General features: G+C 39.3%; 1 protein-coding gene across 2 annotated transcripts in view; it reads right to left on the minus strand.

The window, feature by feature from the left end:
* Positions 1-15,446, minus strand: part of CPED1 (cadherin like and PC-esterase domain containing 1) — a 155,057-nt gene that overhangs the window by 117,782 nt on the left and 21,829 nt on the right. For both annotated transcript variants that reach the window (XM_056341197.1, XM_056341198.1), the window contains exon 4: positions 702-808. In XM_056341197.1, coding sequence (XP_056197172.1) covers positions 702-808 — 107 coding nt within the window. The remainder of the gene's footprint in view (positions 1-701; positions 809-15,446) is intronic.

Genomic DNA, 15,446 nt, shown 5'->3' on the forward strand with positions numbered 1-15,446 from the left:
CCACTGATGGTTTGGATTGCAAGCAAGCAGATTGCAGTGCCAGAGCGAGGACAGCCCTGGAGGAGGACACTGGTCCAGCTCACACATTATCAATTGTAGGAGCTCTGTCACTGTTTGGAAAGGTGCCTAAATTATGTTTACAAAGGAGCAATTATATTATATGAAACTCAACAGTGATGTAAATCATGAAGCCTAAATTAGTCCAGCTTTATCTTCAGCCTATGCTATTATTCTGAAATACTACATGCATTTGCTATTTTTTTTCTCCACATTTCTAAATTCACTTCTCCAATGGGGTAAATTGCTTAAATTTCCCTTGATTTCTGTAGATGCTTTTGCTGCCTAACATATTGGTTGAGGGTGGCCAAGAACACAAAAGTTCAGGCTAAAGAAAAGGAAAACTTGACACTCAGTTGTAACAATTTTGAGTATTTACACTAAAACACTCACATCCAAAATAACATACTATGTCCAAATGAGAAATTGCTTTTGATCATTGGTTGTGATATAAAGAATGAAATATTGGTATCTGACAAATATTTCTCAGTAGATAGGAAACCTGAAAAAAACTTTTAAATTGGTGCTATACCACACTGCTGAAGTATAAAATGAGCATTAGATACCTTTTTCTTTATGAGTAAGTACTGAAAATTTGAGCTAGCCCTGTCCTTCCCACAAAGCATAACACAGTAATCTCATACCTTCTGGAATAACTCTAGATGATGCAAGTCTTCTATTTGAATGCAGTCAGTACCATCATTTTTTCTCGAAGATAAGCAGATCAAAAGATCCCAAGGGCTTATACCACCTATCAGGAAAGAAAAAAAAAAACAAACCCAAACCAAACCATATTAAGAAAGAAAATATCATGCAATTCCTATTCAAATAAAAAGTACTCAGGGCCAAATCCTGGGCAATAGCAAACTGTTGGAGTGTTCTGTACATGAACAGATACAGGTGGCAGAAGGGAAAAAGACATATGTACTACTAAGTTCAAGCTTTGGAACACTAATTAGGTATTTCACAGTTGGCACCTCTTGTTTTACTTGCCTACTGATGTCCAGTCCCCTGATGTTTGACCTGTTTAGCATTTTCAGAAATGAAAAAGTTCAAAAACATGCTGCTGCTTTAATTTGTTCTTTCTTCTGAATTCAATGCTTACAATGCATATCTACTATATGCAGTGTGATCTTCTGAGGTCTTTCATTATTGGGAAGTAAATATTACAGGAAGTAATATTGGTCATGCTATTGCAAACAGCAGGAATTTTAGCCTGAATTTTGGTGTAGTGCTTTCCTAAATATTAGACATCAGCTTGCCTAAATATTAGACATCTAGAACTGGTATACAAGGTGGGAATTAAGTTGCACTAAGCAAGTTAGCTAGCTTCTGAGCTGGCTCTGATGCTTACTTTCTAGGGCAAAGCTGACCTGTGGGACCATGGGCTTCTATTATCAGGTAACAAGCAACACCAGAGTCAGAGATGACTGACTGAAGAGACAAACTAAATTGCACCAATTAAACACCATTATGGATTAGAAGATACAAACAGGTCTTGGAGTCTGTCCATATCGCAGCATGTAACGTGGTATAGAAATGGCAATGTAGCTTCAAATGAGCTTGCTCAGCTCCCTCAAGTGATTATTTGTTTTCTTCTATGTACAGCCTACGTAACTGGGACTAGTTAGAGATAGCGGCATCTCTCAAAAGGTTAACAGTATCACTATGTCTGTTGAGGACACAACAAATATCTTCAATAAAAGGTAAACCATTTCAGTGACAGAATGACAATCAGAAATAAAGAACTTCCAAACAGAAAGGGCAGCAGGAGAAGCTGTACCGCATCCAAGTCAGGATATGGCATTAGGTCAAAGCTCTCTGCAGGACAGCTATTTCAGTGACTGGTTGGTTAGTTCTTTTTCCCAAGGCTGGAAAGGTTACATGCATTTTATTCCATTTTGTTCTATCCATCTGTGATAGCTTCCTAATTTTATTAGATTACACCCTAAATTTGGTCCCACTGATGGCCCACAGAGATACTTATTTTGGCTGATTTCACTTCCAAAAATGTAATTTTTTTCATATCCCAATCACAAATGCCAAGCAGATTGAAGTTTTCACTACAGGGGATTCAACACTCAATTTACATTAAGTACAGTAACGAACTGATTGTGCAGAATGGGCCCAAGACTATGAAACTAACTATTGTCTTTTTTATGTTTTTAAGCAATGTGACAAAGCTGAAGAGATTAATTTTCAGTTATGCTACATCCATTACTGTAAAGAATTCTTCAATTTCACATTACGAGAATCAGTATTATGGTATAAAAATAATTAAGGCATATGAAATTTAGGCAACATAGATTCACTACATGCTCCTTTGTAAAAGAAACAAACAGAAAAGTGCAGGTAGATAAAAATGGCACAGATAGCAAATAAATGAAACATTAAAGAAGCATACAAACAAATGCTTCATTTTAGTGCAAAAGATTGACATTGTTAAGAACCTACTCAATGACCTCAGCAGCTATGTAATTATCAGATAAGCAAGATGTTATGCCTTTGACTAGTAAATACCTTCGAATAAATCATTATAGTTACATATAAAACACAATGCCTAGCTGTGTGCAATTTGAAAGGGAGCAGAGGGAACTCCATTTCTCAGAAGCAGTTAATTTCCTTCCTTTGTTTATTCTTACACATCCTGGCCAGGGATGAATTTGATCCTTGACTCCAAAGGATATGCTGCACTGTGAATCATTTGCCTTTAGGACACAGCAGAGTGATCAATATGAATGTACTGAAGAGCTGAAAAGGTGAAAGGGCTTCAGACCTAACGTGTTTGCGAGCCAGTGCCCAGGAAGTAGAACAGTTAACTGCTAGGAACAATTTTTTTCAGGAGTGGTTGAACGCCTGCCACTATTTGTGTTTTCTCTTTAGGGTAATTAGACATCTAGCCAGTTAGTTCAGTACAGAACAATCAGAACTGAAACATGTCTATTTATAGAGAACAGGAGACTTCCTATTAGAAAAACAGCATACACCTAGTGCTCTCTCAGATTCAGGCTGACAGAGCGCTATGACTACTATTTAATTTATCAATATATTCCTCACCACTACACCTGAAAAAATGTTCTTGGAAAACAAAAATAAGACGCATGTGTTACAACAGTTATTTAGTCCTGGAACGAACTCCTCTGTGAATATTGCCCATGTCATTCCTCTCACAGCTTAACATTTTGTGGAAAATTAACATCTATGATCATGAGACCATGAGTCAGTCTCCCTTCTGCAAATGTAATAATTATAACACTGTATTTCATCAAAAAAGTGATGCTGTTATTAATACTGTAGTAAAACCAAATGGCCCAGGCAAAGGACCCCACACTCTCAGACACTGTATTTTAACGCAAAAGACTCCTTTCAGGGAAATTATTTCTAAAGGAAAGCAAGATACAACATGAGAGCTAAAACTTTCTACAATAAAAGAGAAAGGAAAAATAAAAGTGACAATAATCACACAAGTCATCTACATGGAAGAACTCGTTTCAAAATGTTTTTAGAGATGTTTAATGAAGCAGCATTAATAATGTCTATATTATTCCATCTACAATGGAATAAATAGTAGACACTGGTTTGCTGGTTTCCTGCAGACTTCAAACCAGAAGCAGGCTTTGACAGGGCATTTGAAGTGGAAGGATAAAATGGATACTTCATACCTCAACAATTTAACTACTAGAAATTTGCATGAAGCTTTTTCCACATAAAGGGATTTGTCTGCAGTTACAGAAATCTTGTTCACTTTATTGAGCAAACCAGTGGCACTCAGCATGCAGGAGCAGAAGACAGTATGAAATCCCACCTGATGGAGATAGACTATACTGTTTTGTAGTACTTTGCATTTGGAGAAGCAGAGGAGTGGTAACTTAAGATAAGAATATGCAATTGTATTTTCATCCCCTCTCTGAGCATCTTTTCAAACCAAGATTTTTTAGTTCAGCCTGTTAATTAAGACCTTGCCCACACAAGTAATATTCATCTGCAGAACTACGTCGTCCTATGCAGGCAAAGTGAGCTTAACGTGGATACAGCTTGTGCTGGCAACACGATGCTTTTACTCGTCTATCTTTTTTTTTGCCAGCTCTTTTGCCCTCCTCTCCTCCAGTCTTTGTAGCCCTGTCTTTCAGTTCTATCTTAAAAAGTGTTTGTGAACCTGAGATGTGTATTTCACGTTTACCTAAGAATATCTACCCAAGTTGCTAATCCAAGAAGCAGTAGTACAGCATACATGGATACCAATCCACTGTGACCACCTTCAGTTACTCTTACTCAGAATGAGTCAAAGTACATGCTATTCAATTCAGAGAGCAATAGATTTCAATTGAAAATTGATATAATGAACAAACTATAATTTTCAGCAGGATACCACTGGTTTTATTGGCTTTGACTCTTTGCCATTTGGAATAATTAAAATGGTTAATGTGGAAAAATAATTTAAAAGATAACAATCTAGGGAGAAAAGCAAAGATGTTTTTTTAAAAGCAGTGAAAATAGCAATGCAGAGTCCAATAAAAACATTTAACTTTTTCTATAAAAATATTCTGCAGAGAGTTTTTGTATTCTGATATCATAGATCAAAGTGAACAGGAACAACATGAGAAGTGTAGGATATTGTGGGGCTTGAAGCTTACAGGGTATACATTTTATAGATGAACTTCAAGAATTTCTGAAAGTGATTTCTAAATGAAGTGATCTTATTCCAACCTTTTAAATTACAATGTTGCCCCATTACCTATGGCATTTGAGGCTAGATTTTGCAGGAAAACAGTTAGATGCATGCAGATCCATGGAATTTTTAATCTTTTATGAGTATATACAGAAGAATATTATTTGATTTAACCAAATAAGTAAGGTTCATCTTAATATTATAGTTTTCAATTTCATTTTTCAGTGTTAAAGTCTTCATCCTGAATTTTGAAATGAAAGAACTTTGAAAATAAAATTCCATTTTCAGCTTTTATGTTCATCTTCTTGTATTTCATTCATTCTGGGAAATGAAAAGCCTGGTTGGAATTAATTTTATCTTAATTTCTATTCAATTCGCAATTTTATACTTGCTCACACCATCACCCTAAGATTAACTGATTTACAAGTACTAGAGTTTAAGAAGATGACAAAAAACAGCCAACATTTCTTTGTCAAGAACATACCATGTAACACTTGTCTAATTTCTTCTGACAGAGTAACTGATCTAGTGAAGAAAGGAAATAGTAGTGATGAAAAAGTTTGACTTTAGTAAGCCTTTAGACACTGTTGCCACATAACATACCAACAAGAGGAGTGCACAGCTATCTGAAAAAATGAAGTCTACACTATCAAAGTGGTGGGTTTTTGAGGCATAACCTCAAAGGATACCCCACCGTATATTCAGTTCTGTTCAGATTTTTCAGTAACAAGTTGAATGATGGACTAGCAAGTGCATTTATAAATAGAAAATGACAACAAGCTGAGGGAAAGTATAAGCACTTTGGAAGACATGATCAGAATTCAAAATAATTTTGATAAATGTTCCAAATACAACCTGAGGAAATTCAAAACAAGTTAAAAGTGTCGTAATTCAGAAGGAGAAATCAGATGGACAGATACAATTGGCTAGAGAGCACTACTGCAGAAAAGGACCAGATTCATAAATTGTGTATGAATTAACAATATAATACTGTTGAGAAAAGAAAAAAAAAAAAGAAAAAAAGAAAAAAAACCACAAGTATAAATTACTTTTGAGTTGTTGGCAAAGATATATTGGTCCTGAAAGAGTTGAATTTGGAATTCCAGTTTGGAATTATTCCATGTCAATTCCCCACAGAATTCTAAATAGTAGGGTCTATTTCATTATAATCATAACCCTGCAGAAATTAAGAACTGTAACCAAACCTGTTGATGAGTGCTACATATAAGGAACAGGGGACAATCCTTCTGCTGCAGCTGGTGGTGGTCATACCTCCCCAGTAACACGGTTTCCCAGTTTTGGAAAACAAAGTTTCAGTACAGGGTTACAAGGAAGTGGGTTTTGGAAGACCTTGTACTGGGTCTGACTGGGATGGAGTTAATCCTCTTCCTAGTAGCCTGCACAGTGCTGCCTTCCTGATCTGTTACCAAGCCAGTGTTTGTAACACACGAATGTTTTAGCTGTCACACAGTGTCAGCGCCTTCTCTGTGTCTAACTCGGCCCTGCAGCCAGCAGGCTAAGGTGGGCAAGAGGCTGGGAGGAGACACACCTGGGACAGCCGACCCAAACTGGCCAAAGAGACATTCATAATCATATGAGGTCATGCTCAGCAATAAAAGCTTGGGAAAAAGGAGGAAGGGGTGTTGTTCAGAGCGATGGTGTTTGTCTTCCCAAGTAACCGTTACACGTGATGGAGCCCTGGGGTCCTGGGGATGGCTGAACGCCTGCCTGCCCGTGGGAAGTAGGAATCCCTTATTTTACTTTGCGTGCATGCATGGCTTTTTCTTTACCCATTGACCTGTCTTTATCTCAACCCACGAGTTTTCTCACTTTTATTCTTCTGATTCTCTCCCCTATCCCACCACATGAGCGAGTGTCTGGCTGGTGCTTAGCTGCTGGCTGGGGTTAAACCACATCACCAAAAAAATGGATTTTTACCCATCCAAAATCACTTGTCCTCTTCAATCACTGGAGGCAGAACACAAAGTAAACATTTTAATTTACAGCAAAGATTACATAAAGAAATGTTTCTAACCACAAGGATGAAGTGCTGGAATATATTACTTTCAGGAAGCCACAGAACTGCTGCCAAGGGAGATCCTGAGATTTGTACCTGATCTTTTTTTTTTAAAGAAATTCCCCTCAGCTCTACTGGAAACCTATTTCCAGGCATCTCTGAGCTGCATGGCTGTGAAGAGAATATTTTCAGGAAAAGGTATTGTTTAGGTACTGATGCATTAAACTGTATTCAAATATAATTTTGGCATGTTGCAATCCTGATCTGTAAAAAGAATAAATATGATGAATGTAAGTTTTAGCTTCATGAATCGTGAATCCTCATAGGCTATGGGGTGGGAGTGGGTGGGGGGGAAGTCAAAGTCCTCTGCCTCTGCAGGGTGATGGAGTGAGCACAGATTGAACCGTTTGGTGAAGAGGTACATATTTATGGAAGTAGCTGCACAATTCCAACTCTAAACAAGACAGAAAGCATTCTTCATCCCTGCAATGTAGTCACTTTATAGGAGCCAATAGTTTGGTAGTCAAGAGATTAGAGTGGAAGAACTACCAGATGTCTGAAAGACCAAACTACTGTCTCACTGCCTGGCTTTGGACTCTGGCCTGGATTTTATGCCCCTCAGCATCTCAGAGCGCAGCAGCAGCAGACAGGCTGTGTGACAGGGTTTGGGGACGTGGGAATTCTACACCTCTGAAGATGTGAGCTTCACTGATAATGCTCCAGGGAAAAATATCTTTTGAAGCCTATTTCTGGTTACAGCAGCTCAGCTGTCTCAGTTGTGCACAGATCAGAATGCCACTTGTTGGACTGAATGCTTTCCCTTTGCCAATGACAAGGCCTTTTACAAGCTTTTGGTATCACTGTTCATTTATAGGACTTTCCCTAAAGGAGTGTCTCATACCTAGGTGCAGGAATTTTTCCCTTAAAGAAGTATTTATTGGAAGTTTTTTAGTTTTTCTTTTGACAAGGTTCTTGGTAGTCATGAGCTACCACCAATTTGAACTCACTACGACAACAGTGAAAGAATTATCACTCTGCTGAGTGAAGACAGTGTAGGAAAAGATGGAGAGGCTTCTGCTGTTTTCTGAACTGTTCCAGAAAGCAGCTGTTCACCTGTCCATGTGCAAACCTTTCACTGTTTCATACAGCGTGCTCCATGCTACTTGCTGAGACTGACTGTACTCTGCCATAGTGCACAGTCCTGTCCAGTAACCACATGCTTAACTAGACAAATTAGGTTGAAATCTCTTGGCACATTAATTGCAGTGTAGTATTATAAGTGTAAACCTCTCCCTCCTCCATGTCTGAGGCTGACATTGTTGAACAAAGTCAATCCATTCACAAAATTCTTTGTACAGTTGCTGTATAGCTGCCAGGGAAAGGCTTCAGGAATCTTGAGGACAGTCACTATCCGACTCCCTTGAGGATGATCAGGGTTTTATTTTGGTTCAGCTACCCCCTAACTAAGAGGATCTGAAGCACCAAGGGAAGCATTCTTTGTGGAGGAGAGGCTGGAGTGAACCAAGTGGAACCAGTCTAATTCCAAGGACAGCTCACCTGTCCCTGAAGAGTTTAGCACAAAACATTGCCCTGTGCTCAAGACTTAATGCACAGTCACATCTGTGTTCGGCATTTGGGGAGTGAAATAACCATTTGAAGTCCTATTGCAGTGCCTCACCCATAAAAACAGGTTAATGCTTGGCTATTCTGTATATCTTTTGCAAATACTGTGAAGAGGTGTTAGGTTTAACTACAAATGAGGAGGAATAATGCTTCCATTCTTGTCTGAAAAAAAAAAGAGTTGTTTTATTACTGTTTCCTTATAGCAGGAAGGGCTAGGCTGCAAGCCTGCTTTTCTTGTGAATCCAAAGCAGAATTTCAAAATTACAAAAAGAAATTAGTGTAACAGGCCAAGAGCTACCTGTTTCTTCCAGAACTCTTCTCAGATTTGGCAAGATGTTCTTTTTCCACCTGCTCTCGGACTCTAAAACTGCCTTGGACCTACCTACCAAGTCAATCAGTTACCGTCTTCCTTACTGGAGTAATTGATAACACAAGGCAAATGAATGTCTCTAAAAGAAACAAAAGAAAACTCTTGCAGGCATAAATATGAGGATGGAGAAGAGTCAGGAGAATCCTTTCTCCATTTATATCACATTCAGTCATGGAATAGATTAACAATCCTTTCTTCAATCACAAATTACCCTACTACAAGAGACAAGCACAAAAGGAGTCGCAGAGTTGCAGGAAATGATGTGAGGCAGTGTTTTTCAATTTGCAAATAACTGTCTGTAAGACAACAAAAGGTAGTGCACTAAAAAATTGCAGTATTATTAATCTAGATCCATATATCTTTCTTTGCAATTAAAGAATGAGCAGAATACTGGAAATAAAAGTAACTACGGTAAATTAAAAAATTATACTAGTCTGACATGGGGAGAAGAGTACTGCAGTGTAAAACAGGTACATTAGGTGGCTCTCAGTTTATCAGTGAGAGACTGTTTCGGGCTAAAAATAATTACTCAGAATTACAATTTTTAACTCTAACAACCTATAGTTTTTATCATGGCATAATCTGTGAACTCAAGCTATGCAAATATATTGTCAAAATACTTTCTGAGCTACAGCAGAGTTCGATAGCAAACAAAAGGAAAAATATGTAGTCCTGACCCAATGGCAAACACATCAGGCCAATTCAAACACTTAAGCCTGTTATTCCACTTCTGTGCTTACACAGCTTTGGATAAATATTCAGATTACTCTGGTATGCTCTCCACACATGGCTGCTTTCTGCATAGCAAGCCTCAGTGAAACCAAAAGCATCTATTAATCCAATATGGTACTCTACTTTTATGCAAGCTAAAAAGGTTTACATCCCTAGTTGCTCCCAAATGCTGGAATTCTTACTCTATATGTATTTAATAACCAGGTAGGCTAGCACAGTCAAAGCTGTTAGATATGTTTCTCACTCATGCAAGAAAGCATTGCGGGACTAAGACCTAACTTTCTCTGTGATGGAAGTACTTGGTACCTAGTCAAAGCACATAGCCATCAGAGATCTTCCAAAGCTCGGCTAATCCATCTGGGCTTCCTTACCTGCTGTGAAGGTGGAGAAGGAAACTGACAGAAAACCCAGACTGAGATATATTAGAGACAGGCTAATGACAGTTGAGTAGGATGAAGAACCAGGTGAAAACTGGAAAGAGAGAATGTGCATGTGGGAGGTGGAAGGTCATGTGGTTGAGATGTGTAGGAATCAGACTGACATGAAGAAGCTCATGAGGAAGGCAACTCTACAGTTAAGGAAGTTATCGTCCATATACTGCATCTGTTATAGGCATTGGAAAATTTGCAATGACATCCCTGTCCTGGTAGCAGAGTCTGGGGCTCAGCATGAGAAGTGGCAGTGTGCCATGCATGGACCAAAGAAAATAAATGAAAATATTACCATTTTCACACATGCAACCCACTAAGAGAGGAAAATTTCATTTTTTTTCTTCATGCAATGATGAGAGGGCACTCAGTTCTCCAAGTCTCAGCAGAGAGGGAAGAATAACCCCACCCTGCTCTGTGCTGAGGAAGAAGACTCTGCCTGACACAATTGCCTTTGGACAACCATCACTGCACATGATCCAAGTTATTCTAATAGATAACACTTAGGACTATATTCAGGAAAGAACTTCATATCCCTGTTCTGTGCACCCTGAGGCAAAGTCATGTGAAAAAGCAGCATGCAGTCATGAAGTGGGAAGATGTATCATGAGTGAGTGAGTCAAATCAAAGTCACTCTTTTCAGAGTGCACGTCACAGCTTATGAGTACATAACCGTGCACTGCTTGTACATAACATGCCCACTCTGGTCTGATATTCACAAGGTTCCTTAGCTCTCCCACTGTTTATTATTAAGTTATTTTATTTAAACTTCAGATAACATAAAGTAGTAGTTTAAATATGTAAGGTAGATACCTCTGTCACTCACAGAGCAGAGTGTCAAAAGAAGGGAAACAAGCATATACAGCAAAGAAGCACACAGAGATGTAAGATGAAAAAAACAACAGAATCAATTGATGCAAAATTACCAGGATTCAAAAATCCTATTACAGAAACTTTTACTAAAACTCCAATTATTTTTTTTTTTTCGGGGGTGGTGGGGGAAGAAAATTGAAGCATGAAGCTCTGTTATTTTACTGAGAAACTCAGAGGAACACCAGTTACAGTTTTGAGACTTATGTCTTTGTTGCTGAATAAGCAGAGTGGGAGTGCTGTGTTTACTGCTTCTGTGATAAAAAGCTCACCTACAGACAAGCCCAATGAAGCCCAGAGGAACTGCATCAGGTGGGGGGAACCCAAGTAGCACCCTGGTCCAACTGCTTCCAGGACATCACAGGAGAGGGATCTTCCCACTAAACACTCTTCTGTCTTATGCATGTGCACATGTATGTGTGTACACACACAAAAAGGAGCACAGAGGCATGATGCTGGGTGGGGAACCCCAGTAACCCTGCAAGAGAGACACAGGCCCCTGCCCTGCTCCCACCCAGCTGCCCCAGGGGAGACTCAGCCCCAGCACCAGTCATGATGAGTGAATGAACTGGAGCTCTGGGACACCTTATGGACCTGGGGAGTGGTGAAAGCACATTGCCTAAGGGTTTGGAACTCGTTATGAGGTACAAAGTAAAGAGCATTTCCCAATTGCTTCTTATGGGTTGTTTAATGGAGGAACCAAAGGTGGGAGTAAAGGATATCAAGGTGGTTTGAAGAGGAACAAGCATGCGAAAAAGAGGAATAAAGGGATAAAAAGGGCTTGCCATCTCTAAGCGGTGGGCTGGTTGCTACTTTTGGCTGACCATGTCCTGTACCTGGCCCATTTTCAAATCTTTGCAGCAGGGCTCTCTCACATGTGCATGGGGGGGTGGGCTCTAAATGCAGCCCCTGGAGGGGGACCAGGGCTTGGAGGTCCATGTGTCCCTGATGGCAGCAGCTGGAGCAGATATGCAAGTGCATGTGTGGGTGCTGGCTGGTGGATGAAGCCATGGGCGCTGTTCATGTTCGTGTGAGTGCTGAGTGTGTTGATCTGTGTGGCTGGTCATCTGTTTGCACGCATGCCGGCTGGGAGCGCATGCTCAGGCTCATTGCTGGTTGGGTGCAGGAGCACGGATCGGCATCAGCTTCACCTCTGTCAGGCTGCTGGATCTGGCAGTTTCTAATTTGGATGAGTGTGTTCATAGGAGCTACAACAAAAACAAGAGGTACGGAGACATCTTCCCCACTAGACTATTAACAAGCCTGCTGATCCTGCTGCTCATACAAGGAAGAGTCTGAATATTCAGAGGGGCACATGCAAGAAATGGAAAGAGCTGGAGAGTTGAAAAAAGATTCAGTGTGTGATTCAATGGGAAAGTAGCAACTGGGGAGGAGGAGTTCTGCCCCAGGAAACCAAACTGTTGGCTTGAGTGTACTTTCCATCCTGCCCTTCACCCTGATCTTTCTACCATTCCCACTCTTTGCAGCAGGTCATGAGGAACCTGAGCTGAGAAGCTCTCCGAATGATGGCACTAATAAGAATTCATTATTGACTCAAGAAGGCAGAAACTGTGCTAGAGCTTAGGAAACAGCCTTTTCCCTTCTATGGGTATAGAGAAGCCTCAGGAAAAGCAGCTAAGGAGTAGATGGATTTATTTGTCTTAATGTCCTGTTCATTCTAATTATAATGGATTAGGATAACAATTACAATGATAAAAGTAGTAGTAGTGGTCTTACCTGTTTGATCACCTATGCAAGAAACAAAGACACATAATTTAAAGTCCAAATGGCAGCCCTTGATTACTGCATTTACAGCACTCGGACATCCTCTGCCAACCCTCATTAATGTGTCAGATTCCTTAATACCCAAGAGGCAGGAAACAATCAGAATACTGAAAAAGAGAAGCTTGGGAATACAGGCAGTGGCAAAACTAAACAGTGTCAGGACACAGACTCAACCATTGGCCTTCAATCATCTACTGCGCTTGTTTTCTTCTCCCTGGGTGGCCATGCACTGCCCCAGGAGACAGCTTAAGCCAGTGACAGTTTCTAAAAGACAGCAAAGAGCAGGCCACCCTCATTCAGGGAAAAATAATTTAGATACATGAACATGAGCCATACTGCATCACTCGTCCTCAGAACTAGGGAACTGACCCTATTTCTTTATGATTTAGGCAAAACACCACAGAAGACAGTGATGCAATAATTAAGTCATGGCTAAAGGGAGATTTCCAACTGTACCCCACAGATACTGTTTTCTATGCAGCATCCTATGCTGCCTTTTGGCTCTACTCACCTATAGCATGCCATGGGGTTGTGAAAGTTGGTGATACAGACATGATCATCACTAACATGTAGAGCACCCATGGAACATGGACTCTAACATAGACATTAAAATTATCTCTCCAAACATTTTAAACAAACATAAGGTCTCTGGCTTTCAAAGGTTGGCAGACACCCTCACATTGTAGATTTGCAAAAAATGTGTACTGTAATGTCTGGGATGTAAATCAGATGTGTCATGGAGCTGAGTAGAAAACAAAAAAGCCTGCTGCCTTCCCTGTCATAAAGAGGGCAACCTAACTAGTCTACAGTTACCTTCTGTGCTATTACTTTCTTGAATATTTCTTTCTTTCTATTCTTAAGAGTTTTCTCCAAAGGTACTCTAATCTTTTTCTAAAGCTGTAACACTTCACTTCCAAGTGAAGATGGGGTTAACGTGCCAAACTCTATGCATTTAAAGTCCTTGTCTTCAGCCTACTCTTTACAGAAAACTAGCCCATTTTTTTTTGTTGAAGACTGACTTCTAGACAGGCTAGCCTCACTGTGCTTGTGAAAACTGGAGTGAGGGTTTTTTCTGAAAGAGAGAGTTGGTGAAGCCAGATGGGGGAAAATATATTTAAATGCCTAATTCCCATTTAGACAGACAAATACTTCTTGATTTGGGCCAAAACAGATAGTTCTTGTTCTTATTTTATCAGCCTGTTCTACGAAGTACTTCAGTATGCTGATAGGTTTTCTATTTTATCTCTTGTAAAAAAATAAAAATTACGAATTGTAGCAAACTGGTTTTCTTCCAAATAAAGAAAAAATGTTGGTTTTTTTTTTATTTTACCATTTTACACAAAAGTCCTTCAACTGAGCTCTATTCTAACTGCCAGATCTAAAATAACTGTGGTTCTGCCAGATTCATCTTGTATTTGCACAATGCAGAAGAAGTTTCAGTGTATTCTATGTACACATACACTTTTAGTAGTTGCCATAAATTAAAAATGAAACTCCTTTTTATAGCTAAATATTTATTTTGGAAAGCATTACCGAAAATGTCAGAAACAAAGTCATTACAACAATGAGCTTGTTATAGAAACACTTTATGCCTTGAATCATTTGCTTCAAACTTTCCAAAATGCACACCACTCAGCTCTTCTGTCCTTCTCTCTATCACAGACTGAATATATTTTACTTATGTAAAGCACCATGAAGGAAATATGTTAATACTATATTTTTTAATCTTGCCACCAGTTAAGGTTGCTCAAATCCTATTCCTTTGTTACTTTTTAATTCAAAACCCTTTCATATTTTTCCATATTCTTCTGTTGTGAAAAACAGACGCTTTGTAAGGAAACACATGTGCCAAAAATGATTGAAAATCATTATATGTGGGTTTTTCCTTTTTAATGAAAGCACAGGTGTCACTTTTAGTAATAGCTTTCTGTATGAAACTTTTTCAGAATTCTGAAAGCTCTCATGACTAACTTCAAACTGAGGGACAGTTAGTTTTAATTTCTGAGTACATCAGAGAAGCTTTCTTTATTTTCAGCATCTGTGCAAGCTAGGATTACCCCCAATGGACAACCTCAGGGTCCAAATAAAAGAATATTCAATAGCACATTGAAAAATCAACTTTTGAACATCAGAAGGGTAGAATAATTCTGCTCATGAAGGAAAGCTTCCCATTTGATGTAAAATAAGCCAGTGTAATGACCGTATGGTGCATGAAATTTTCAGAAACATGTTCTAACCCATGGGTGGCTACTGTACTTTTGATGTCTGGGGCATTTGAGATGCAGCATTCAAAAGAGCTGTCAGCTGAAAGCGGATGCAGCTGGAGAAAGTTGGAATCTGAACTTAGGAATGGAGTGGGCTGGCTGCAAATTACAATGAAAGCCCACACAGCGTATAAGCTTTTTGCTACAAACCAATAACAGTCATGGTAGCTAAAGAAAAAAAAAAAAAAAGATTTGGTTTCAGTGGTATATAATGCCTCTACCTCAAATGGGTGCACAGTGATGAAAGACACCACACTTCTCACAGCTGATCAGGGCTCAGAGCCAGTGAGTGCATCAAAAAGGCTGCACAGCTTCCAATAGCCAAAACACTGGGCAACACTAACGCAACAATCCCTTGGAGAGAGTGCTCTGGCGGGACTGCTACAGGCTTCTGGCTAGACTTACTGTCATTCTCCCAGCACCTATATTAGTAGACAATCATCTGACATTTAGGAACAGAAAGGAATTTATAAACCAGAGGCTCTGCTTGAATCCTATCAGAGCCAGGATTCATTTCTTAAAGGGAAGCATTTTAAAAAGACTTAAATAACTAACTATCTGCTGTTACTTTCTTATCCCATAGGCTACAGTTACAAAACATTGCCTTGAACTCTTTTACAGGATTTGCACA

This window comes from Falco biarmicus, chromosome 5 (assembly GCF_023638135.1).
Source record: "Falco biarmicus isolate bFalBia1 chromosome 5, bFalBia1.pri, whole genome shotgun sequence".
NCBI lineage: Eukaryota > Metazoa > Chordata > Aves > Falconiformes > Falconidae > Falco > Falco biarmicus.